The sequence below is a fragment of the Larus michahellis genome, chromosome 24 (genome assembly GCF_964199755.1).
Source record: "Larus michahellis chromosome 24, bLarMic1.1, whole genome shotgun sequence".
Classification (NCBI taxonomy): Eukaryota; Metazoa; Chordata; class Aves; order Charadriiformes; family Laridae; genus Larus; species Larus michahellis.
In genome coordinates, this window is record NC_133919.1 from 3,864,826 (window position 1) to 3,888,268 (window position 23,443).

Below are 23,443 nucleotides of genomic sequence, written 5' to 3' on the forward strand. Positions count from 1 at the left end.
GAGGCGTTTTCATACCTCGGCTCCTGCTGAGTTCCAGCACCCTGCTCCCCTCGCGCCCACCCGTAGCGTAGCGTTTCCCCAAGAAACTGCTCTTAGAAATCCACTTTATTTGGTCAAAGACAACTTGGTGACAGAGAACACCAAAACCCAGCACACACCCCCCCCCCCAAGTGATGCAAACGCCCGGCAGCCACACGCCACGCTTGCCCCATGGCTTCAAGCACCTGGATGGCACCTCCGAGCCAGCCCTGCCGAGCCGAGGGCTGCGGTTAATGGAGAGCAAGGCTGGAGCAGCCCTTCCTGGGCTGACAGGACGCACCTGAGCTCAAGCAGCCGCTGCGAAGCGGCGCCGGGTTTCCCTCTTGTACCAGCAGCCCTCCCCGAGGCCAGCGCAGCAGAAGGTGCCTCTTGGGGGACTGAGGAGTCCGTGAGCCCCGGCGGGGTTGAGGGGGGGGTGTTCTGGGACACCCCCAGCACAGTGAGAAGCAGCAAGGCACCCTGCAAGGTCGCCAGCCCTGTCCTCCAGCCCTGCTCCTGGGGTCGGAGCCACCCAAGCAACTCCGGAGTGCTCTGGAGGTGGCACAGGACAGGGCGCAGCCAGTCCCAGCTGCCGCTCGGCCGCGGACATGACAACAGTGGTTTTATCCCCGGGGAGAAGGAGGATCTTTCCACGGCTCAAGGCCACCCTGACCAGCTCCTCCCAGTCATTTCCCTTGTCTGGATGGATCAGGAAAAGAGAGAGGAAGAAGTGCAATGCCGTGCAGGATCTGGGCAACCCTGGGCAGGAGGAGGGAGCAGGACAGAGGGATACGCGACGTGGTCAACTGCTGCAGATGTTGCCCCGGTCTCCTCCGAGCCTGGGCTGAGGACAGAGAGGACATTGCAGGAGCCCCTGCAGCAGCCGCGGTCGTATCCTGGTGACAAGAAGGATCCTGGGGGTCTCTCCAGGGACCGTCCCTCTCAGTTGATGGGCTCGTACTCAGAGTAGCGTTTCCTCTGGGCAAAGAGGACCACGCAGCTGCCCACCAGCAGCATGGCCATGGGGGTGCCCAGCGCCACGGCCATGATGGAGATGACGAGGGGGGAGAAGGTGTCCTTGGGGGGCTGCCCGAAGCCCAGCAGCGCCGACCTGCAGGAGGGGATGAGACAAATCAGCCACGGAGATGGGGATCAGCCATGTCCCGTGGGTGGAATATCTGGGGCTTTCTACCCCGATAGGATCAGACCGCGATTTCTTGGCGGGATCCCACATGGGGCAGGAGAGGGTCTCCCTGACCGGGGGAGGGCATGCGTTGATAAACTGCAAAACTCCTTCTACGGGATCATAGGAAAACACGAGACTTTTGAAAGGAGTTAAGCTATTACACAGAGAAACCCTCCAACCAGTTCCCTGAACCGCAAGTTCTTCGTGACGGGGACAGCAGCGGTGACGGGACAGCACCATTTCACGTACGCTGGACCCCACTCACCAGCTGAGGTAGCGCTTCTCCTGGTAAACCTTCCCGTCCTCTCCCCCGAAGGAGATATTGATGGCGCTGACGGTGTAGGTGCTGCCCATGCCCTCCCCGAAGTAGGCGTGGACGATGCTGGACACGGGCAGGGTCCAGTTGGCTGCCTGCAGGCCGCGGGACCGGCACTGGATGCCGTCCTCGCGCCTGGGGCTCCGGGAGCCGTAGGCTGTCGCCTTCCACTGCAGGAAGCTGAGCGTGGAGCTGTCGTTTCGGGACTCGGCTACCAGGGAGAGCATCTGGCGGAGGGAGAGCAACGGGCGGTGAAGCGAGGGCAGGAGAAGGCCTTCGTGCCACAGCAGGGAGCCCAGGTCGCCCAGGCTGCTGGCCCCGGATCCCCCTCGTTCCTGCAGCAGGGGACGTCCCCGAGCCCAGCGCTCCCCCCGCGCTCACCTCGAAGATGGTGGGAGTGTACTCGTCGTCGATGGAGCGCGCGGAGCGCAGCTTCTGCACCACCCCCGTCTCCTCCACCGTGGCCACCTCCAGCGCAAATCGGGAGCCGTTGCCCCGTGGAGCCACCCCCGCCAGGACAAACTCCACTTTGGAGCTGTTTGCCGTGTGCAGGAGGCTGGGCAGCGGCCTGTCACGGCCACCGGCGTCGTAGGCTGTCACCTGCAGGGGACACAGATGAGAGGGGACAGCATGATCACCAGCAAGGACACCGAGGAGAAGCGTTCCCTCCCCAGAAGGTGCTCTGGACACGACATTCACTGTGTCCTCCCTACAGCATCCCAGCGCAGCAAACACCCGCCGGGGACTCACCCGGAACGCCACGCTGCCGTTGGAGAAGCTGCCGCTGGGGTCGGTGGCCGGGACGCCCGTGAACTCGGCCGTCAGGGCCGTGTGGTTCAGGGTGCGATTGATGCTGTCCCAGGAAAAGTCAGACAGGTCGTACGGCGGGTAGAAGAGCTCTTCCAGCGTTTTGGCCTCGCTGTACTCGAACACCTGGAGAGAAGGAAGGGGAGAGGGGCCGGGAGCCACCAGCAGGGGCTGGGGACACCACCGCCCTGTGCTGCGGTCCACCGGGCTGGCACCGTCACCAGGGAGCGGTGGAGACCAGAAAGGAGCTGCCTTGGCCAAACATCTCAGGCACCATCACAGCTCACGCCAGAGACAACCAGGGCAGGACACACGAGGGGCCATTTTGCTGCTGCCGGACCTGCTCTGCCCCGAGCAACCCCTTGTCCCGGTTGGAGCGACACAGGACTAATTGCTCTTCTAACGCTTGGGGAAACTGCACTTTTAGAAGACTCTAGTGGCTGAATCTGTGAAAATATTTACTTTAGAGCCAGCTCTGGGGTGCGGGTTTCAAGGTCTCGGTGTTTTCGAGCTCCCCAGGTGCGGGGACGAGGAGGAGCGAGACCCGGGCACTTGCCCCAAGCTGCCAACAGGGTTATTTCACACCGTGAACGGCACGTTCCGTAGAAATTAGGAAGTTTGCTGAGGAGTTCTCCCTCTGAGCACTCCTTGCCCCGGTGCCGGAGCCCTGAGCCCTTCCCTTCCTCCCGAAGCCGCAGCGCTCGCCGTGGCCCACGTTGGCTGTCCCTGCTGGGAGTGCGCGGCTTCCTGCTGGGGGAATGGGCTGGGCAGAGTCCTGGGGTGTTTTATACTGGTAGCGGGATCAACGCTGGTTCTTTAGCGTTATTATTGTTAATTATTTAGTCTTATTCTACTAAATCTGTTTATATTTCAACCCTCGGGTTTCCTTGGTTTTTGACGATTCCCCTTCGCAGGTGGGGAGGGGTCATGGGGTGAGAGAATAATTGTCTGAACGACAACAACTTCTTGTGGGTTCCTCAGAGCAGGACACCCCTCCACCACGGGGCAGCTCTCCCGGCACGGGGCCACCTTCCTCGGCGCTACCTTGGTGAAGACGACGGCAGCGGAGTAGACGACGCTGCTGGGAGGGTCGATCCAGATGGCGCCGGCAGGAGCCGGGGAGAGCAGCTGGGTCCAGTTGATGCGCAGGACGCTGCTCCCGCTCGCCGTGGCCACCAGCAGCACCGCGGGGGCCCCGATGCTGCTCCAGACGTAGTGCAGGGTGTCAGCGGGCCCCACCGCCCGCACGTGAAGCAGGTTGACGGAGGAGTTGTTCCAGCCGGGGTTGTACTGCATCGACACCTGCGGGGGAAGGAGAGGTCTTGGGGGGGATTCGGTCCTACCCAGCGTGGGACAATTCCAAATTACACAGAATCAGAGACTGGCGGGGGCTGGAAGGGACCTCTGGAGGTCACCTCGTCCCACCCCCTGCCAGAGCAGGGTCACCCAGAGCAGGTCGCGCAGGGTCGCCTCCAGGCGGGTTCGGAATATCCCCAGAGCAGGAGACCCCACAGCCTCTCCGGGCAGCCTGTGCCAGGGCTCTGCCACCCTCAGAGTAATTTCCCCTGTCCCAGTTTGTGCCCGTTGCCCCTCGTCCTGTCCCCGGGCACCACTGGAAGGAGCCCGGCCCCATCCTCTCGCCCCCCGCCCTTTAGCTCTCGCTGAGCGTCGAGGAGATCCCCTCTCAGCCTGCTCTTCTCCAGGCTGATGCTCCACTCCCTGGATCGTCTCCGCAGCCTCCGCTGGACTCTCCCCAGCAGTTCCTTGTCCTTCTTGAACTGGGGAGCCCAGCACTGGACCCAGTTCAGGAAACTGGTGGGACGAGGGGACAGGAGCCTCCTCGGTGAGGAAGCCCCGCCGCGCTGTCCCAGCTCGCTCAGCGTTTCACACCCGGCTCTTTCGCAACAGGTTTCCGGCCGCGCAGGGAGCCCCAGCCCCTTCCCCTTCCCCGCCCGCGCTGCCCCCGCCGGGCCGGGACACGGCGGGGAGGGACGACGGCGGCACCGGGACAGTGTCCCCGGCCACGGGTGACCCACGGTGGCAGGTTCCCCCTCCGAGCCCCGGGGCGGGGGCATTCGCTTAGCGCGGGGCTGGGCGACCCGAGGAAGCCCCTCTCCTCCCCGGACCCCGCGCGTTTGGCCCCCGGTAGCGGCACCACCGGGGGCGGGCGGACTCCGGCCCCTCCGACGCTTCCCCCGGGCGCTCCCCGGGGCCCTGCCCCGGCCCCCCGCGGGAAGGGAGCGGGACGAGTCCCAGCCCGGGGGCTGGAGCCCCGGTGTCCCCCGCTCACCTGCCGCCGGCCGCCACCGCCGCCCCGGCCGCCCGCCGCCGCCAGCAGCGGCAGCAGCAGGAGGAGGCCGCTGCTCGCCGCCATGTTGCCAGCCCACCCGCTCACGTGACAGCCGGACCTCCCGCCCCCCTCCCCCCCCCTTAAAGGCGCCGCGCGGGAGACTCTTAAAGGAGCCGCCGCCCTCCAGGAAGATCCCGGGGGCGGAGACGGCGCCGCGGCGGGTCCCGACCCGCAGCCGGAGCTCCCCGGCAGCGCCCGGCCCCGGGGGAGGCTCCTCCATCCCCCCCCGCCCCGCATTAAACACAGACAGCGAGTGAAATGAGGCGGTTTATTGTTGAGGCAAACGGGGAAAGGGAAGTTACAGTCCAGAAACTTAAATTAAGCATCAGCATCTCCCCCCAGAGGCACAGCAGCCCTTTCCCCACCTTCGTGGTTGGTTTTATTTCAAACTTTTCCCCGCGCTCAGCCTCGGCCCAGGGGGGGGCTCCATCCCGCTCCTCCCAGCGCCGAGGGCCCGGTTCCGTCCCAGGGGCGTCGCGGCCCCTCTCACTCCTGGGCCGGCTCCGGCGCCGCCGGCTGCTTGCTCTGATCGTCGCCCTTCTTTTTGTGCCCCGAAACGATGTCATCGATGCGGAGGAGGAGAACCGCGGTCTGGGGAGAAAGCCCGTGCCCAGCTCCAGTCAGAAGCTCGGCCCAAATAAAATACAATCCACACAGCTTTCACACCAAAGAAGCATCTGCCTTAATTAAGTAATAATAATTAAATCATTCTCGCCCCACAGCAGAGTGGAAAAGACACGCCGCCCCTCACAGGAGCGGTCAGGGGCTCCGACACCCGGCAGGGACGCCCCGTGGAAAAGGGGACACCGATTATTTCCAGAACGGGACACAGCGTCCCCCCGAGCGACCGCGTTTGATCCAACACCAGCGAGCGAACGCTCAGAACGGGATCTCCGAGCAGGGGCGGGCGGCTGAGGCACGGCCGCCCCGAGGAGCCGAAGGGCAGGAGCTCTCAGGGCCACTAACGGGACTCCGGCACGCGGCTGGCACCTGGGTCACGGCTCTAGAACAGCCCGTCCTCACGGGACTAACGAGTCCGCACAGAAAGAGGGGGGATGGAACGTGTCGGATTTGGGCCACAGGATCAAAAATCAACCCCTTGGAAAGCCCGAGCCGGGGCTCCCGCGGGTGCTGCGTCCCTCATCGTCACACACGCACCGGGCTGGGGGCAAGCGCCGCAAACAGCCCAGTGCGCGACCAGTAACGTTCCCCCCCTCCCAAGAGACCACCCCCGGCGGCTCTGAAGTCCCGTCCCCCCCTCTCCTCACCTCCACCGCGGTTTTGTAGGTCTGCAGTTTGACCGCCAAAGGCTCCCAGATCCCCAGGTCCTTCATATCAACCAAGGCTCCGCTCTCGCCGTTCACGCCCCACGTCTGGCTGCCTTCTTGGGTGTGTTTTGCCTGGAAGCGGAAAGACAGGTCACCACCGGCGGAATAAAACGTCAAATTCACCTGCTGGAAACCCAAACTGAGCACGGGCGCAGGAAAATAGGAAAAGGTCATTAGAATTTTCTCAGTTTTGGAGTTTGTACCAGAGCGTGTGACCGAGCACCACCTGAAACACTTAATTATATCACAAGTCGGACTGGGCGATACTCTCTCTCACGCCACCCAATCTAATCGCAAAGGAGGATTTTGATTTTGTTTACCATCAGGGTTTTGTTTTTAAACTCTGGTACCTCAAACAAGTGACTGAATTCACAGAACGACAGAAGGGTGTGGGTTGGGAAGGATCTTAAAGATCAGCTCGTTCCAACCCCCCGCCCTGGGCAGGGACCCCTCCCACTAAGACCACCACGAAAATTCCATTTTCATACTTTCAAATTTGGCACAAAACTTCAGTAAAAACGGCTGCAGCCCAGCCAATGAAAAAAAGCCCAACGGCCCGTCAGTCACCTTCAACGGAGCAGCTCAACACCGGCCTCCTCTAACGTAAAAGCGACTGCAGAAGAGCTGCACCATCGCCGGCCCGAGGAGCTGCGCTGCTACGGAAGGATGATCCACCTGAGGGGGGGTGCCCTGGTTTGAGCGACACAGGACTAATCGCTCTTTTAACGCTTGGGGAAACTGCACTTTTAGAAGACTCTAGTGGCTGAATCTGTGAAAATATTTACTTTAGAGCCAGCTCTGGGGTGCGGGTTTCAAGGTCTCGGTGTTTTCGAGCTCCCCAGGTGCGGGGACGAGGAGAAGCGAGACCCCGGCACTTGCCCCAAGCTGCCAACAGGGTTATTTCACACCGTGAACGGCACGTTCCGTAGAAATTAGGAAGTTTGCTGAGGAGTTCTCCCTCTGAGCACTCCTCGCCCCGGTGCCGGAGCCCTGAGCCCTTCCCTTCCTCCCGAAGCCGCAGCGCTCGCCGTGGCCCACGTTGGCTGTCCCTGCTGGGAGTGCGCGGCTTCCTGCTGGGGGAATGGGCTGGGCAGAGTCCTGGGGTGTTTTATACTGGTATCGGGATCAACGCTGGTTCTTCAGTGTTATTATTGTTAATTATTTAGTCTTATTCTACTAAATCTGTTTATATTTCAACCCTCGGGTTTCCTTGTTTTCTCACCAATTCCCCTTCCCAGGTGAGGAACAGTCATGGGGTGAGAAAATAATTATCTAAATGACACTAAACTGTTGTGGGTTCCTCAACCGATCACGGCAGGACAGGGCTGACCCTCTTCGGGTGACCCCCCAGCCCTGCACCTTACCCTGAGCGAGGTCAGCACGCGGATGGTACTCGCGCCGCAGTTCTGGATCAGCGTTCGGGGAATGACTTCCAGAGCCTGGGCCACCGCCCGGTAGGGCCACTGCTCCACACCCGTCATGCCTTTGGACTTCTCCGTCAGCGCGTGGGAAACGGCCATTTCGGTGGCCCCCCCTCCTGGGACCAGCTGCGGGTCGATGAGGACATTGCGACACACCTGCATGGCATCCTGAAGGTTGCGCTCGACCTCCTGCAACAGCAGGAAAGCAGGGATTTATCACTTGCGGGAACTGTAGCAAACCGCCGGCTGAAAGCACAGCCCACGCTCTGCCGCGCCGGGTCCCGGAGTATAAGGGAGATAAGGAATATCGAGTCCTTGAAGACCACCCCAGTGCCAGCCCCTGCCCTGGGCAGGGACACCTCCCACCAGCCCAGGTGGCTCCAAGCCCCGTCCAACCTGGCCTTGAACCCCTCCAGGGATGGGGCAGCCACAGCTTCTCTGGGCAACCTGCGCCAGGGGCTCACCGCCCTCGGAAGAAGGAATTCCTTCCCTACATCTCATCTCAATCTCCCCTCTTTTGGTTTCAACCCATTCCCAACGTCCCGTGGCTCCCCTCCCTGCTCCAGAGTCCCTCCCCAGCTTTCCCGGAGCCCCTTGAGGGACTGGAAGGGGCTCCAAGGTCTCCGCGGAGCCTTCTCTTCTCCAGGCTGACCCCCCCCAGCTCTCTCAGCCTGTCCTCCCAGCAGATGGGCTCCAGCCCTCCCAGCATCTCTGGGGCCCCCTCTGGACCTGTTAAGATCCCACCGACTTTACTGATGTCCCAGACAAGTGGGATTTTAAGCATGTAAGAAACATGCATTTTTGGCACAAAGACCCTCTTTATGGCCAACGCAGGGGGAGCTGAGTAACTTCCTGTCCAAATCTTTCCTCTAGCAGAGCGCCACAACCGTTTTTCTTCCTCACAGTGATGGCAGACGTCCCATCTGCACCCAGTCTAATCACCTGTAATATTTTCACTGTTACATTTTCCACGTTTTCTCACTTTTTCGAACAAGCTTGAGACAGTGACAGTAGGACAAAGTGGCCATTTCCTCATTTATAGCTTTTTTTTCCCCATCCCCATTGCTGGCCGAACGAAAACCACTCCACGGTGCAGTGTCAATAGCGACGGAGCTTTCTTTAGTCATCATCAAAAGCATCAAAATGCCTGTGTCAGAAACTTCATCTGTGATGAAATATTTCTGTTCCAAGATGCTTCTTACTCATTTTTGTATGTAAGTTTTTTGCCTTTGCTGTACGCGGCCCACAAGACAGAAATTCTTTGTCGCTCCAGAACCCAGAGGAAACCCGCATTTACTTCATTTGCGCGCAACGGCTGCTCCAAGGGAAGCAATGACTTAGTGACATCAAGAAGGTGGCCAGGACAGGAGGGGAGGCAGAACGTGCGATAACTTACTGCTAGGATTTCCTTGCTGGCTCCACGCAGAATGATAGTGCAAGCCTTGGGGTCTTTGCAGTCGGTGATGAAGGCAAAATACTCATCTCCTATTTTTTTAACTTCAAAAAGCCTGGCTCCGGTTCCCACATCCTCCTCCCGCAGCTCGTCTGTGCGACTCACGATGCGAGCCCCGCAGGCCCTAGCACACAGAGAACAGTCCAGTGAGGTGCTCACAAAGAAGAGCTGGGCGGAAAGGGCGAGAGAAGAATGAAAAAAATCCGTGCCACAGAGAGCAAGAAGAGAGCTCCAGCGAGGAGACAGCGCTTACCTGGCGATCCTGTTGTTGTCCGTCTTTCTCACTCTGCGGATCGCAGTGATGTTTGCTCTCATCAGGTAGTGCTGGGCCAAGTCTGAAATCAGGTTGGGACAACTTTATTGATGAATCAGCTGTATCATGACAAACTTTATGCGTCTTTTTAAAGTCAAAAAGGGTTCTGGAAAGAAAAACCTAAATGTAGCTTCTTAACCCAAGCTGCAAGGCACAATTCCAGTGCAGCTTTCCAGGGTTTGCTAGACTCATCCTCGCTTAGAGTTTCATATCGTTTCCAAACGCTGGAAATGCCAAGTTCTATTGTAAGTGTCCACGTTCACAGAACAATCTCAAGAACCCACTTCGATGCCTGCAATGTAGAATTATTTGCTAGAAAGCTAAAACACAAACCAAAACCAGGGTCAAAATCAGGTTTGTGGGTTTTTTTGTGATGTTTGGTTTGTTGTGTTGTTTTTTTTTTTTTTTTTTTTCTTTAAAGTTACTGACCGGTGCATTTAACACAGCACAAACCTTATTAGATGAATTCAACACAAAGGATCACACACGTGTTATTACCAGAAATCCCTTTTTCTGTGATGACCAGATCCGGCTTGACTCTCATGAGATCCTCGCAGATCTGCTGAATGTACTCTTCCTCCATCTGCAGGATGCGGGCAAAGTCTTCCTCCCGCGTTATCTCAATATCGGTCTGCACAGAGAGAGGTGTCAGTGCCTTGCTGTATTCCTCCCCACCCGTCACCCAGTTACACACAGATCCCCTGGCCTGAGCGATCTTAACTCCTCCAACATTGCCTGGGGAAGAGTTAAGGACAACTGCGCAGCGAAAAACACCGATCGAATAAACGGTGACGCTGCATCAGTTTAACATTAGCGTTAATTAAAGCACAGAAATATTTCTTTGACTCTTGACCATCGCTTAGAGACACAAATCACTGCAGCTGCTTCAGAACTGAGGCTACAGTGCTTTGCCTCACTATTTTTCTACCTTTTCCTCCACCAGGGTACTGACCCCACGGCAGAATTAGCCTAGACACGCAAACGGTCTCTGAAAGGCAGAACATGAAGAGAACCTTTTGCCACTCGTGCAACTATCGATCTGGATTTGTTGACTTTAATAGTCTTACAGCAAAAGCCGCGGGCATCTCTAACAGGACGTGCTTTACCTGGCTCTCTCCTTTCTTGTACTCTAGGGAACAATCCAGAAGGACGATGCGGGGATTCTTAATAAGGCGACGCATCCTGGGATGGGTTACGTCTTTATTCACCATGATTCCACGCAACACACAGGAGTCTTCACTAAAACCACCTGGAATCTGACAGACATAAGAAAGGGGGAAAAAATGAGATAAATCAGTCTACGAAAACCTGTATATCTGGTGAAACTATCCATCCTGGGTACGGAGAAGGGAAAACTCTCCCAAGTAACCGGGATGCATCCAGCTGACCATCCGAGTTCACTTCCAGAGCACACCGATTAAGCGCAAAGCCGGGGAAGAACTTGAGAAACTGCTCACATCCTACTGCCTGACAACACGCGTTTAAGAAACGGCAACCAAACCAACTTAAACCATCTTTTTGACAAACATCGGAAAAGAGCAGAAATAACTACCCCTGTTCTCACTGCAAGCCAGCCAGGCTGACAGCGCTAAAACGTCTTCAAGGGTTACGTTTGTGAACCGCGGCACAGAATTCCCACAGCATCCTAGGAACAGCTAGTGCGGAACGAGAAAGGGGCGCGCAGACTCGGAACAGTTCAGGACACACTCACCTTTTCCACTTTTGCGTATTTTTTAATATCAATTTCCTTTCTGCCATTTTCTTCAAACTCCACTGTCTTAACAGCGTCAAGAGCAATGCTACAGGCCAAGTCAGCCCAGCGGTTTATCGCCTTGGTGTTTATAGCACTCTTTATTATTTTAAGCATCATCTCTTTGTTGTTCACGTCCACTGGAGTGCTGACACAAAGGAAAAACCAAACAGTAAATTGAGTATTACTCCAGGCTACAATCTATTCATAATCCCATTGAGTCCCTCTCCAATTATACTGTGAAATTAAGTTATATTTTACTAACATGATTCCCTGAAGAATCACCTTTAGGCAGTACAGGAACCCCATATCCCTTCTCTCTGTCTCCCACCAGTCCACGCTTACCCAATTTTCTTTAGAATACTGATCATGTCATCCAGAGCCTTACGATAAGCCCCAATGATCACAGTTGGGTGCATCTGCTGCTCAAGGAAGTGTTCGGCCACAGAGAGCATCTCTCCAGCTAAAAACCAAAAAAAAAAACCCAAACAAAAAAAACCATCAAAAGATAAGTTAGTACAACAATCAACAGTCAAGCCAGGAGAACAGCACACCAGATAAAAAGTATCTGCTATCCACACAGAGAGCTCTTAACGTCATCTATACCTGTCTTTATACTTCATTCTGCTTATCTCGGGGAAAGAACACAACTTTCCAAAGCACGGAGCTGATCACCTAAGGGTCTAATGAACCTAGCATTCTCTTCCACGGTAAAAAAAAGGATCAATTATAGGGTTGCTAAATAACAAATATCTGTCTCATTAAGGCATACTGACTGGGCTTTGATGAGCAAAAAGGGTGAACTTCAGCCTTTACAAAAACGTATGCCTTATTAACGCTCCTTACCAAGGATAATTACAGATGTGGTCCCATCTCCAACTTCTTCATCTTGAGTACGGCTGATCTCAATCATTGATTTTGCAGCTGGATGCTGGACTTGAATCTGTACAGGAGCGAGGGGTATGGGTTTTTTTCAGAATATTAACACTGAAACTTCCTGCACCGCTCAATGGAACAAATACCGCACCTTTTAAACAGCCAAAGGCATCCTGCTCAACTACAGCAAAGATTTTTCTTACTTTTTGTGACCGAAAATAAGCCCTGGTATTTCCCAATATTATGTCTCCCACAGTTTTTCAGGCATTACGATTTTTGTGATGTTGTTTCACTTGCACCAGAAAGACAACAATGATTTCTTGGTCTAATTATCTGGCATCTACTCGTAAGGTTTTGACGCAAGCGATTATAGCTACAGTTACCATAGGATTTACACCAGTACCGTAAAACCTCCATGAAAACCTACCACCCTGGGATCAAACCTAGATTTCTGAGGAAGAAGAGCATTTGCTGCAAATATTTAATTCCTCCCCAGTAAGCAGCCTTCTCGGTACTGCTGTTTAGTACTTGGTGGCTCTCAAGACAGAAGACAAAATCCCATAGTTCCATCAGCAGCAATGTAACTGTATCCTGGAAGATTCCGACTCGCATGTTAAGCGAGACAAACCTTAAGGAGAAACTTACCTCCCTAAGAATAGCATTGCCGTCGTTGGTCATCACAATCCCACCCATGGGGTCCAAAAGCATCTGCAACCAAAAAAAAACCCCCACAATATTTGCACTGACCTGTAATAGGTGCAGTGTTTCTAGTCAGTATGTGCAGCACAGGTTTTGCAGCAAAAGGTCTCACCTTCATCATCGCTCTCGGTCCCAAACACGTTCGGATAATGTCAGCAATAGTCTAGGAGGAACAAAAGGAATCAGGCAATACAGGAGGGCATCGGAAGTCTAAAAACCCCATAATCTACAGGAAACAAGCAGCCACTGCAAAATTTAAGTGACCAAATGACCCTGCAGTTGCTTAGATGCAGCAGAAGTTAACAATTGTGAGGGAATGAGAACACAGAGGGATTTTAAGAGCGCTGGCACCACGCTAACTTGATTAGATCAGATGTCAAAACTTACACACTTCCAGATTTTGCAGAGAAAGAGGCTTTTGTGGGTTAAACCCCTCCATGTTCAGTTCCACTGCACCTATTACTTGGACACTGAAAATTCATTTGCTACGCTACTTCTACTCTGGATTCATAAAAACTAGAGAAAATATGCTTCAGATCCAGTTTTCCCTCTCAAATATATAAATATGTATATATATATATGCAAACACACACTATCAAAAAAAAAAAGAAAAAAAAGAATCAAAATAGCCTGACTTGAGAATACGGTACCTTAGCAGCAGTGATGTTTCCAGTCTGGACTTTTCTTCCAGACTCGCGTTTCACATTCTGACCTAATGCACACAGGAAAAAAGAAATATATTAAAGTACAAATATAACTTTAATCTGATCTTACTAAGAAGTCCAAGCCTGAAACAATGATACTGACAGTGCCTCAAAGATACCCTCTGTCACACACACTTGATACATGTCCAGTTCTAAATTAAGTTTACAATATAAACACCACAGCCACTGCAAGAAGGGATATTTGTAGAAAAGCATCAGCAAAAAGCCATGTTCTTTATTATAACAGAATTCCTGATTAGCCTCATAATTCAAATGAGAAAAAACTTTGCAATCCTGAAATATAAACTACTGCCCCAAGAAAATCAAACAGCCGTCACTCGCTACTGTCTGCAGGATCCCACAAAGCCCAGGAACTGCTGCACCGTAGTTTTCAGTCAAAACCAGTTACAGATGCTCACGCATAGCAAGTTAAACATTGGTTTAAAAATAGCAAGGGGGGGGGGTTGGTCTCTTCTGCCAAGTAATAAGCGACAGGACAAGAGAAAATGGCCTCAAGTTCTGCCAGGGGAGATTTAGGATGGTTATTAGGAAAAATTTGTTCACCAAAAGGGCTGTCAGGCATTGGAAGAGGCTGCCCAGGGCAGTGGTGGAGTCGCCATCCCTGGAGGGGTTTAAAAGCCGGGCAGACGCGGTGCTGAGGGACGTGGGTCAGTGGGGGTTTGGGCAGGGTTGGGGTGATGGTTGGACTCGATGATCTGGAAGGTCCCTTCCAGCCTCCACCATTCTGTGATTCTACAGTCAGTGGCACTCAGCCTTTGTCACATCAGGGTGAGCAGCCACTGCCACGCCACGGGCTCACAACCGTATCTGGGGACCAGCTGTCAAAAGGGTCTGCCCCAAAGAATCTCTAGGCTTGGTGCTGCTTTTCTTCTATTACAAGCCTAGACTGGACGAGCACAGATTTACTTCAGGCGTGGATGCTCGTGTCTATAGATTTAGAAGACAGAACAAAAGAAAGCACCAACAAAAGCAGCACCAGGAATAAGGTAAGCAGCCCTAGAGCTGAGGAGCCCCAGGGTACAACTGAACAGAGCAGGCGGGGGGAGAGAAGGAGAAAAACCAAGCTGGAAGAAAACCCCCGGGAACGCCTCGCGTTGGAAGGTGGCAGAAGAACCACGAAGCACAAGGGGTTCAAACGGGACCGCACAAAGAAACGTGCTGGGAACCACGCGAGGAGAAACCAGCTGCGAGCGGCCGGGGAGCGGCGCAACGAGAAGCGGGGGCTCCGCTGCCCCGAGACCTCCCGCGGGAGGCGCGGAGCGGGGCCACGGGGCGGGGGGGGGGCACGGCCCGTCAGCGCTGGGCAGCAGCCACGGGGAGCCTGAGGGGACCGAGAAGAAGCGGCGAGGGGGCAGCTCGGGGCGCGCCAGGGCCCGTCGGAACCCCCGAGGGGAGAGGGGGGACCCCGGCCCGGCCGGGGTCTGTGAGGGAGGGGACCCAACATGGCGGCGGGGAAGGAGAGAAGGGAAGGGGCATCCCTCCCCTCGCTCTCCCAGCCCCGGGAGCTGCCCCGGGAGCTCCCCCGGGAGGCCGGGACGGGCAGTGGAGACACTCACTGAGGACGAGGACGGGGCGCGGACCCATCATCGCGGCGGCGGGAGCGCGTCACCGGGCGCGGAACCTTCTGGAGACGGAGAGCGTGGGGCGGCCGCTCCCAGAACTGCCGCTTCACCCTGAGCGACACCCTACCTCGCCTCCCCCGGCAACGACCAATCCCGACCCGACCCGCCGGCCCGGCGCCCAATCAGAAGGCGCTGCTCCTCCTCCTCCTTTCCTGGCGCTCACAGCAGGTTCGGTTGAGAAGCGACGGCCCCGGCGCATGGGGCCGCTGCGCGTTGGAACTGCGCATGCGCCATCCGCCGGCGCCAGGCACATGGAGGATGCGGGGGGGACCGACCCCCGCATGGCCAAAGGGGCCGGGGGCCACTCTCCTGCCGCGCTCCCCGTTACATTTGAAAGGCACCGAACAGCGATGCAACGGCGCCGCGGGCGAGCTGGGAGGCGGATCGGGGTCTCTGAGAACGGTATCTGGAAGTTCTCAAAGTGTCCCTCCCCCTTCCCTTCAGCGCTGTGGTCTCGCCCGCCCCGCGGTGCACCATGGGAGCGGCGCGCTGCCGCCAGGCACGCTGGGAGCGGTAGTTCCCGAGGCGGCGGCCGCGGCCCCGCCTCACCACCGCCCCCTCGGCGGCCGGAGGCTGGAACGGGGCTGCCTCCTGGGATCCGAGAGCTTCCCGGTGACCCGGAGGGTCTGGTGCCCCCTCAGGGCGGAGCTTCTCGGCCTCTACCCTTAGGCATCCCCGCAGCAGCCATGTCTGTCAGGGTGTGCTTGGTCAGGCCGGCCCGTTAATCGGTGTTAATTACAGGGAAAGACACGCTGGGAGAGCTGGGGGGGGTCAGCCTGGAGAAGAGAAGGCTCCAGAGAGACCTTGGAGCCCCTTCCAGTCCCTCAAGGGGCTCCGGGAAAGCTGGGGAGGGACTCTGGAGCAGGGAGGGGAGCCACGGGACGTTGGGAATGGGTTGAAACCAAAAGAGGGGAGATTGAGATGAGATGTGGGGAAGAAATTCCTTCTTCCGAGGGCGGTGAGCCCCTGGCCCAGGTTGCCCAGAGAAGCTGTGGCTGCCCCATCCCTGGAGGGGTTCAAGGCCAGGTTGGACGGGGCTTGGAGCCACCTGGGCTGGTGGGAGGTGTCCCTGCCCAGGGCAGGGGGTGGCACGGGATGGTCTTCCAGGTCCCTTCCCACCCAAACCGTTCTGCGGTTCTATGAAAACCACCTCTGTTTGCCCTTTCACAGCCCACAGGCCTAGAAAAGTTTCCAGCTCGTCTGATTTTTCCCCCTCTCAAATTGTTCTGCACAATAACGAGGCTTCATCTTCCTCTCTCACAGTTCCTGCTCTCTCCCAGCTCACACGGACCCGCCAACCGTTAGCCAGTAACACATAACAGAAGAAGGAGGGTGGGTGCATTAACCTCTGGCAGCCAACTGCTGCTTGAGCAAGGTGCTTTGCAGAGAAATTCAAGCCCCTCCTTTGTCAAAAGCTCAAAGCTTCTTTGGCCAAGTGCAGGTATTGTCTCAGTGTTTGAGTGACGGGGTCCTGCTCTATCCTGGCACCGCAGCAAACCCTGCTGAGGTGTGGAGGTCATCGTCCCCCTCGGCTCTGCCCTGGGGAGGCCACAGCTGCAGCGCTGGGTCCAGTGCTGGGCTCCCCAGTTGCAGAAGGACGGGGAACTGCTGGGGAGAGTCCAGCGGAGGCCGCGAGGATGATGAGGGACTGGAGCATCTCCGTGCTGGGGAAAGGCCGGAGCCGTGGGGCTGTTCAGCTGGAGAAGAGCAGGCTGAGAGGGGATCTCCTCGACGCTCAGCGAGAGCTAAAGGGCGGGGGGCGAGAGGATGGGGCCGGGCTCCTTCCAGTGGTGCCCGGGGACAGGACGAGGGGCAACGGGCACAAACTGGGACAGGGGAAATTACTCTGAGGGTGGCAGAGCCCTGGCACAGGCTGCCCGGAGAGGCTGTGGGGTCTCCTGCTCTGGGGATATTCCGAACCCGCCTGGACGCGACCCTGCGCGACCTGCTCTGGGTGACCCTGTCAGGGGGGGTTGTACAAGGTGATCTCCAGAGGTCCCTTCCAACCCCTGCCAGCCTGTGATACTGTGGAAGAGAGAAACCCAGCCCATGGTTACGCTGCCTCAGTGGCAGGTGGCTGACATTGGTTTAAGCTCTGTGATGCTGCCCAGAGCCTGCAGCTTGGATAAGCTCTGCCTGGTTCAGCAGGAAAAGAAGAAAGTGAGCGTATGGAGAGCTGATGGCAAAGGTTGGGAGTGGGGAACTTTGCTGGGGCCCTGGAGAGGTGGATTCATGGGCTGTTCATTTGCGCGGGTGAGGAGGAAGAGGTGTACCCAGGTGTGGATTTGGGACTCTTCTGCCCCCAGAGTTCTGCAGGCAACTGCCTGCGACACACGGGAAGAGGTGACCTCCTGAGGCTTCCTCCCGGGCCCAGAATCGGGCCCAGTGCGTTTCTGTTTTGTTACTCGTTTTGCAACAGGGAGGTCAGGACATTTCCTAATCTATTGGAAACAGACGGGCGGAGCCTCTCTGGTGCGGGGTTAGTTAAGCAGAGCGTCCCGATACACAAAGGTATAGTTTTGGCATCTGTGCCCTTGGAGAGGCATCCCACCTAATGTTTGAGGCGTTTCACCCAGATTCTCCTCCCTGCTCTCATCCTCTTCTCCCTCATCGCTTCACGGAGCCTCTATGCAGTTGGCGGCACTGGTGAGCTGGGCAGAGCTGCTGGCCATCGTCCTCTTGGGCATGCTGCTGCTTCTCGTTGAGGTGCTCCTCCGAGCCGTGGTGGTCATCGGGCTTCTGCTCTATGTGCTCGTCACTAACTGAAGCAAAGTGGGGCGATCGCCTCTTAACCCCCAGAGCTCGCCAAGAAGGAGATAAGAGGAGAATTGCAGCGACCTCAAGAACCGATGGAGAGAAACATGAGCAGTAGTCAGAGGAGGGGAGGTATGGCTGCCTTCTGGCTTCCCATGCTCTGTCCTTGCTTGGCAGCTTTGTCGTCTTCTCTCCCAAAGCACTAACTTCAGCAGCGGGTCCCCAGCAAACCCAAATCACAGCTCCAGGCCATTTGTCCCCTTCTCCCTAAGGGGAAAACGAGTCCTGGCAAGGTGCGTTCCTGCAGCCGCACCTTCCAGGGGAAGCCTGTCCTGGCGCGGATCAAACCCCGTCTCCCTGCCGTGCTTGGGGCAGCTCCGCCGTGGGGCCTGCTAAAGGAGGAGACGCTGCCCAAGCGCTCATACACAGTCTCTCGGGTGCTTCCTCCTTCTTCAGGCTCGACCCTCGGCTTCCCACAGCAGTCTCAGGTGCTGGATTTTATAAAATAATTAATGTAATTGGAAGGTCCAGCAGCAAGGACAGCCCGGGCTGGGTGCCTCCAAAGAGAGGGACCCCAAAGAATGAAATCCCTGGGCAACTAAACCCTTGTGATCCACGCACCCGCCCCTCACCCACTGTTCACGTGCCTTTTAGTTCATGATTTTCGGTCCGGGGTCTTCTAATATCTCATTGGATTATTTTCCTGTGTCCAGGCGGGCAGTCTCCTACCTTCTTAATTTGCACTGTCACCTGAGGGCTGGAGCCTCCTTATCCTCTGGTTTCCACTCCCTGTGCACCTGCACTCGCTGGCAGAACACGGGGAACTGAAGAGTCCCAGACTTGGGAAAAACCCGACCCAAACACCAGAGCGGTATCAGCATCTCTCCCGGACTAAAAGACTAAACCCAGCACTGTACCAGCTGCTACAGAAATTACTAAGAAAAATAACTCTATCGCGGCCTAAAGGCTTCAGCAAATCCAGCTCCTCACGCTAAGTAAAGCCAGGCAAACAGCCCAAATCACACCCTGTTGTAATCCTAAGTAATTTAGTCTAATTAAAACGTACTGATTTACACTAAATCACTAATATCCCTCAACAGGGCCCTCCCCTGGGGCTGCGGGGCCTGGGGCAGGGCGGGGGGCGGCACTCTGCCTCTCCTCCGGGGGGTTATAAGCGGTATTTTTGGACTAAAAGCGGGTGTTTTGCAGGAAAGCGGTTCCAACCCCTCCCCGGGGGAAGCCCCAGCGCAGGCGGCAGAGGCGCGCTCTGCGCAGGCGCCGAGTCCGAGTCCCGCCCGCCCAAACTACATTTCCCGGCGTGCCCCGGGCCGCCGCTCGGCGCCATGTTGCGGTCTGAGGCGCTTCCGCTGCCTCTGCGCTGACTTGGCCTTCCGTTGGGCGCCGCGGGGCCGGGACGGTGAGGGGCCGGGGGCTCCCGGGGGAGGATCGGTGAACGGGGGGAGCTCCGTGGCGCATCCGCCGGTTCCCGGCGGGGGATCCCGGGCGGAGTCGGCGGGGGCCGCCTGGGCGCTGAGGGGACGCGAGGGAGCAGCGGGAGGGGAGCGCTGGTGGCCGGGTCTGCCGCGGGCGGCGCATTGCGGAGCGGTATCGCCGAGCTTCCCCGGGTCTCCGGGCCGTGTCGGTGTGTAGAGAACCGTGGGGCTGTTCAGCTGGAGAAGAGCAGGCTGAGGGGGGATCTCCTCGACGCTCAGCGAGAGCTAAAGGGCGGGGGGCGAGAGGATGGGGCCGGGCTCCTTCCAGTGGTGCCCGGGGACAGGACGAGGGGCAACGGGCACAAACTGGGACAGGGGAAATTACTCTGAGGGTGGCAGAGCCCTGGCACAGGCTGCCCGGAGAGGCTGTGGGGTCTCCTGCTCTGGGGATATTCCGAACCCGCCTGGACGCGACCCTGCGCGACCTGCTCTGGGTGACCCTGCTCTGGCAGGGGGTGGGACGAGGTGACCTCCAGAGGTCCCTTCCAGCCCCGGCCGGGCTGGGATGCCGTGGGAGCAGCCCAGGGTGGAAATGGTGGTGTGTTGACTGTAGCCGGGGAGGCTGGAGGGGAAGGAAAGGTCCCCTGGCACAGAGTGCAGGCTCTGACACGGGAGCTGTTTTTGCATCTAAAAGCACTAACGAGTTTCCTGATGGGTTACACGTATAATGACCGTGTGGCCTCCTTGGCCTCTCAGCAGGGCAGCTCCAGGCACGCTGGGCTGAGGGAAACTGGGAGACGTGGCCTGAAACAGGGATTTCTGGGGACCAAAAGGCCACTGGAGGGAGTTAGTGGCTCCTCCGTGCCTGGAAACGGGAAAGAATAACAAAAGTTGGAAGTGAGGAGCTAGTACTTTCTGAGAAGAACAGAGAATTTGCTGGGGAGAAGAACCAACTCTGTTGTGTAAGACGGTGCTGGAAAGCTGCCATGCTTTGCAATAGCAATTAACTGTTAATTGCTAAAACTGGTGAAACCGTTAATTGCCAAAGCTTTTGCTCTGAAAGTGACTAGAAGAGGCTTTGTGATTGGAGACCTTTGCTGGTTGTGATAACGGGGAGTGAGACTTGCTGGCGGTTTGGAAAGGGAGAAAACCCATCGTCGTTTCTCCACACCTGCCGATCTGGGATGCTGCTGTGCCACCGCTTACGTCCTCGCGGGAAAGCGTCCAGGTGTTTCAGGGGTGGCTGCAGACTTGCGCGGAGCCAGGGCAACTTTCTGCCGGCTTGGGATGATCCTTTATCCAGACTGCTGTGAGGTGTACGGCTGCTCACGTCACACTACATGTGAACGCCCGAATAGTTTAGTTGTCCTGCGCGTGCTCTTTTTGCAATTAAGTTACCAATGACATTCCGTCGTTTTTTTCCTTCTAGATGAAGCTCCTGATTCTTGCTGTGTTTGCCCTGTTTTCCGTGGCCCGCTGTGAGGAGGGCGCCAGGCTCCTGGCCTCCAAGTCTCTGTTAAACAGATACGCAGTGGAGGGCAAGGACCTGACCTTGCAGTACAACATCTACAACGTCGGCTCCAGGTAAGCCGTGTCCAGGCTTCTAATCCTGACCAGGAGCAAACGTTATGGGTATGAGACTATTTCCAGGCTCTGTGATGTGCTGTTACCTTTGCTCCCCCTAACTCCGAGCTTCCCACCGCCGCCTGAAGGTTTCACCCTGCAATTTGCCTTTTTCTTCCTGTTCTGTTGTCCCCACTTTCCCTGTTTCCTGCTTTCACCTCGCAGACGCTCCAGCTGTTGGTCCAGCGTGGTGTAGCTCCTTCTGTGTCTCTGCTCCCCACGCACGCAGCCTCACTTTCTTGGCTTTGTGAGCTCTTTTTCACATCTGGTTTACTGGTTGGTTTTTTTTTTTTGCGGTTTCTCTCAGCTTTGCCTTCCTCTTTCTGCAGACTCCCTGTAATGCACCTTGTCTCTCCCTCCAGTCTTCTATTGGTGATTTTTTTTTTTTATGTTTCAAAAATCAGTTATTCCAGCTGCTGAACTGTCAGTGTGGCACTGTCATCCCTCTTTGGCGCAGTCCCCCGTGAGCAGAATGCCAAGTCTAAGATTCTCTTTTCATCCCTTTGTTGCATTTAGTGCTGCTTTAGATGTGGAGCTGTCGGATGATTCTTTCCCCCCTGAAGATTTTGGCATTGTCTCTGGGATGCTCAACGTCAAATGGGACAGGATCGCTCCGTATCTTTTCATGTTTTAAAATGTCTCCCAATGCTCCTTCTTACCCCTCAGCATCCTGTAGCTCTCCTGTCTTCACTCCTTGTCACTGGAATCTCAGCATGCCAGACCCTGGGCAGGGTATGGAACACAAACCTCTGTTCCCCTTGAAGATGTTGTGTAAAAAAAGGTTCCTCACAAGCGGGGCCAGGTCCCAGTTCATCCGCCTGTGCAGGGAGAGCAGCTGGATCAGCCTTGGATGGGGCTGGATGTCTGTGACCACAGAGGACTCGGATCCGGCAGCACGACTGACACTTCCACCTGGGTCGAGGCTCTTCTTTACCCATCTCCTCACTTTTCTTCCTTTGATGAAATGCAACTATTTTCCTTAATTCACGGCTCTCAGAGCGAGTAACGTGTCCCACACTGTGGTCCTGCGGCCTCTCAAAGCTGGTTACTTCAACTTCACCTCTGCTACCATCACGTACCTGGCACAGGAGGGCGGACAGGTTGTGGTGAGTTGAGTATTTATAGGCTCCTTGCCCAAAATTGGACAGCAGATACACCTGACTCTGCTCTTCGAGCTGCTTTTTAGGGGATGATGCATGTCCCTGCGCTCTTATACTGCGCAGGCTCTGGTGCAAGAAGAGATAGTATTATCTGCAAAAAGAGATAGTGTTATCTTTTTCCCCTGCCTTTTCCAGGTTGGTTTCACTAGTGCTCCTGGGCAGGGAGGAATCTTGGCTCAGCGGGAGTTTGACAGGAGGTTCTCCCCTCACTTTGTAAGTACCTTTCAGTTGGTAATGGAAATCGCACTGCACCAACTGTGCAGCCCAGCACGGTGGCTTTCTGCCAGTTTGTGGTGGGTTGGCTTTGGTTTGCACTACAGTCACCTGGAAAACTCCAACACGGATCGCAATTAATCCGCATCACTGAAAAAGAGAGAGTTTTCATCCCAGCTGGCCCTGTGGGATTTGAGCCAGAAGCTTTGAGAGTAGAAGATCTGAAGATAAGACTCATCTGTACAGGATTTGGTTTCACTTCTTTCTAACAATTTCTCTTTCTAGCTGGACTGGGCAGCTTTTGGTGTGATGACCCTGCCCTCCATCGGGATCCCGCTGCTGCTGTGGTACTCGAGCAAGAGAAAGTATGACACCCCCAAGACCAAAAAGAACTGATCAAAGTCAAATGCCACCAGCACCCCAGAGCTCAGGAAAGAACAAACATTCGTCCCCCCCCAGAGCAGCGGGTGTGTTGGGATCAGCAACAGCCACCCCCGAAGAAGTGCTGTCTGGGGGGCAAGAGGGAATTGATCGCTTCACTGCCAGCAACGTGTCGTCTTCTACATTTTAGAAAGGAAACAAGCAAACCAAAAAATAACCCCACCGAAAATCCCACCCCCCTTGTCTGCATATTCGGAGCAGAGACCCCTCACTCCATTGCAGCCATAGCGCATCTGTGATACGAACGTGTTTTAACACCCAGAGGAGGTTGTTTCAGAGGGGTGGGGTGGTGCAGCTCCGCAGTGTCTCTGGTGTCTGTGCTGCCTTCCCGACTCGTTCGGCCGTGTGGCTCTGCCTTCTGCAGTCTCCTTGAACGTATTACGTCTCGGGGCCCCCCACCTCCAAGTGGTGCCCGCCTCCCTGAGACATCTGTGGGAAGGAGCTCTGTCGAGTGACAAAACCAGGTCTCCTTGTGACAGAGCCTCGTCAGAGCTGCTGCTTTGCTGGGTGGGGTGCGGGAGGTCCCTGTCGATGCTTGTTCTCTAGGAAGCCCCGTTGTGTTTCGGTGAGCAGTTAATTGCCGTGTTTCTGTTCTTTCTGGTTGCTCTGTTAAGGGCTGAGGTGTGTTGAGGTACTGAGGATTTTGTAATAAAATGAACACCATGAAAGAAGCCTGCCTTTCTTTTACCGGGGAGTCCTGGAGGCACCTGGCTGCCTTCAGCAGCAGCTAATGAGCACACAGGGAGTAAAATAAATTGCTGTACCATCAGTAAAATAAATAGAGGGAAAGAAGGGCCCAGAAAGCCTGGTACCTTGCACCAGCTTTCCTCACAGCTCCAGGCCCTAGTAGATTTCTCTTCACAGCCATAAATAAACGCTGCCGTGGCTGTGTGCTGGGCATCGATTTGTGCTTTTCCTACGGGGCGGTGGTGGCACAAGGAAGACCTGCAAGTGG

General features: G+C 56.0%; 3 protein-coding genes across 4 annotated transcripts; 1 reads left to right on the forward strand and 2 right to left on the reverse strand.

Annotated features, from left to right (window-relative positions):
- Positions 1 to 90: 90 nt before the first annotated feature.
- GLMP (glycosylated lysosomal membrane protein) lies at positions 91 to 4,725 on the reverse strand. Its single transcript, XM_074566277.1, has 6 exons — positions 4,618 to 4,725; positions 3,372 to 3,629; positions 2,271 to 2,453; positions 1,902 to 2,120; positions 1,470 to 1,747; positions 91 to 1,129 (listed from the first exon to the last, which is right to left on the reverse strand). The coding sequence occupies exons 1-6, from the start codon at positions 4,699 to 4,701 to the stop codon at positions 961 to 963; spliced, it is 1,191 nt and encodes a 396-aa protein (XP_074422378.1). The 5' UTR covers positions 4,702 to 4,725; the 3' UTR covers positions 91 to 960.
- A 206-nt stretch (positions 4,726 to 4,931) lies between these two features.
- Positions 4,932 to 15,089, reverse strand: CCT3 (chaperonin containing TCP1 subunit 3). The gene is made up of 14 exons (XM_074566251.1): positions 14,799 to 15,089; positions 13,168 to 13,229; positions 12,630 to 12,680; positions 12,464 to 12,526; positions 11,789 to 11,885; positions 11,288 to 11,405; positions 10,904 to 11,090; positions 10,299 to 10,448; positions 9,691 to 9,823; positions 9,133 to 9,214; positions 8,823 to 9,003; positions 7,370 to 7,615; positions 5,946 to 6,077; positions 4,932 to 5,268 (listed from the first exon to the last, which is right to left on the reverse strand). Exons 1-14 carry the CDS (start codon positions 14,827 to 14,829, stop codon positions 5,164 to 5,166), a joined length of 1,638 nt encoding a protein of 545 aa, XP_074422352.1. The 5' UTR covers positions 14,830 to 15,089; the 3' UTR covers positions 4,932 to 5,163.
- Positions 15,090 to 17,340: 2,251 nt separating this feature from the next.
- On the forward strand, positions 17,341 to 23,159 carry SSR2 (signal sequence receptor subunit 2). Of its 2 annotated transcripts, none has more exons than XM_074566309.1 (6): positions 17,341 to 17,750; positions 20,481 to 20,635; positions 21,191 to 21,289; positions 21,672 to 21,780; positions 21,970 to 22,047; positions 22,333 to 23,159. In XM_074566309.1, exons 2-6 carry the CDS (start codon positions 20,481 to 20,483, stop codon positions 22,441 to 22,443), a joined length of 552 nt encoding a protein of 183 aa, XP_074422410.1. In that variant the 5' UTR covers positions 17,341 to 17,750; the 3' UTR covers positions 22,444 to 23,159. The 2 variants fall into 2 exon arrangements, with proteins under 2 accessions (XP_074422410.1, XP_074422409.1); XM_074566308.1 differs by lacking the exon at positions 17,341 to 17,750 and adding an exon at positions 18,910 to 19,035.
- Positions 23,160 to 23,443: the final 284 nt, after the last annotated feature.

What these genes read in the sequence shown, in the direction of transcription:
- SSR2 (XM_074566309.1), top strand. Translation starts at nt 20,481, where the DNA reads ATGAAGCTCCTGATTCTTGCTGTGTTTGCCCTGTTTTCCGTGGCCCGC. An exon ending in ATCTACAACGTCGGCTCCAG is followed by an intron (nt 20,636 to 21,190) that starts GTAAGCCGTGTC and finishes TGTTGCATTTAG; the next exon opens with TGCTGCTTTAGATGTGGAGC. An exon ending in GGAGGTTCTCCCCTCACTTT is followed by an intron (nt 22,048 to 22,332) that starts GTAAGTACCTTT and finishes TTCTCTTTCTAG; the next exon opens with CTGGACTGGGCAGCTTTTGG.
- GLMP (XM_074566277.1), bottom strand. Translation starts at nt 4,701, where the DNA reads ATGGCGGCGAGCAGCGGCCTCCTCCTGCTGCTGCCGCTGCTGGCGGCG. An exon ending in GCGGTGGCGGCCGGCGGCAG is followed by an intron (nt 3,630 to 4,617) that starts GTGAGCGGGGGA and finishes CTTCCCCCGCAG; the next exon opens with GTGTCGATGCAGTACAACCC. An exon ending in GAGAAGCGCTACCTCAGCTG is followed by an intron (nt 1,130 to 1,469) that starts GTGAGTGGGGTC and finishes CCCCTCCTGCAG; the next exon opens with GTCGGCGCTGCTGGGCTTCG.
- CCT3 (XM_074566251.1), bottom strand. Translation starts at nt 14,829, where the DNA reads ATGATGGGTCCGCGCCCCGTCCTCGTCCTCA. An exon ending in AGTATTCTAAAGAAAATTGG is followed by an intron (nt 11,091 to 11,287) that starts GTAAGCGTGGAC and finishes CCTTTGTGTCAG; the next exon opens with CACTCCAGTGGACGTGAACA. An exon ending in CCTACAAAACCGCGGTGGAG is followed by an intron (nt 5,269 to 5,945) that starts GTGAGGAGAGGG and finishes CTTTCTCCCCAG; the next exon opens with ACCGCGGTTCTCCTCCTCCG.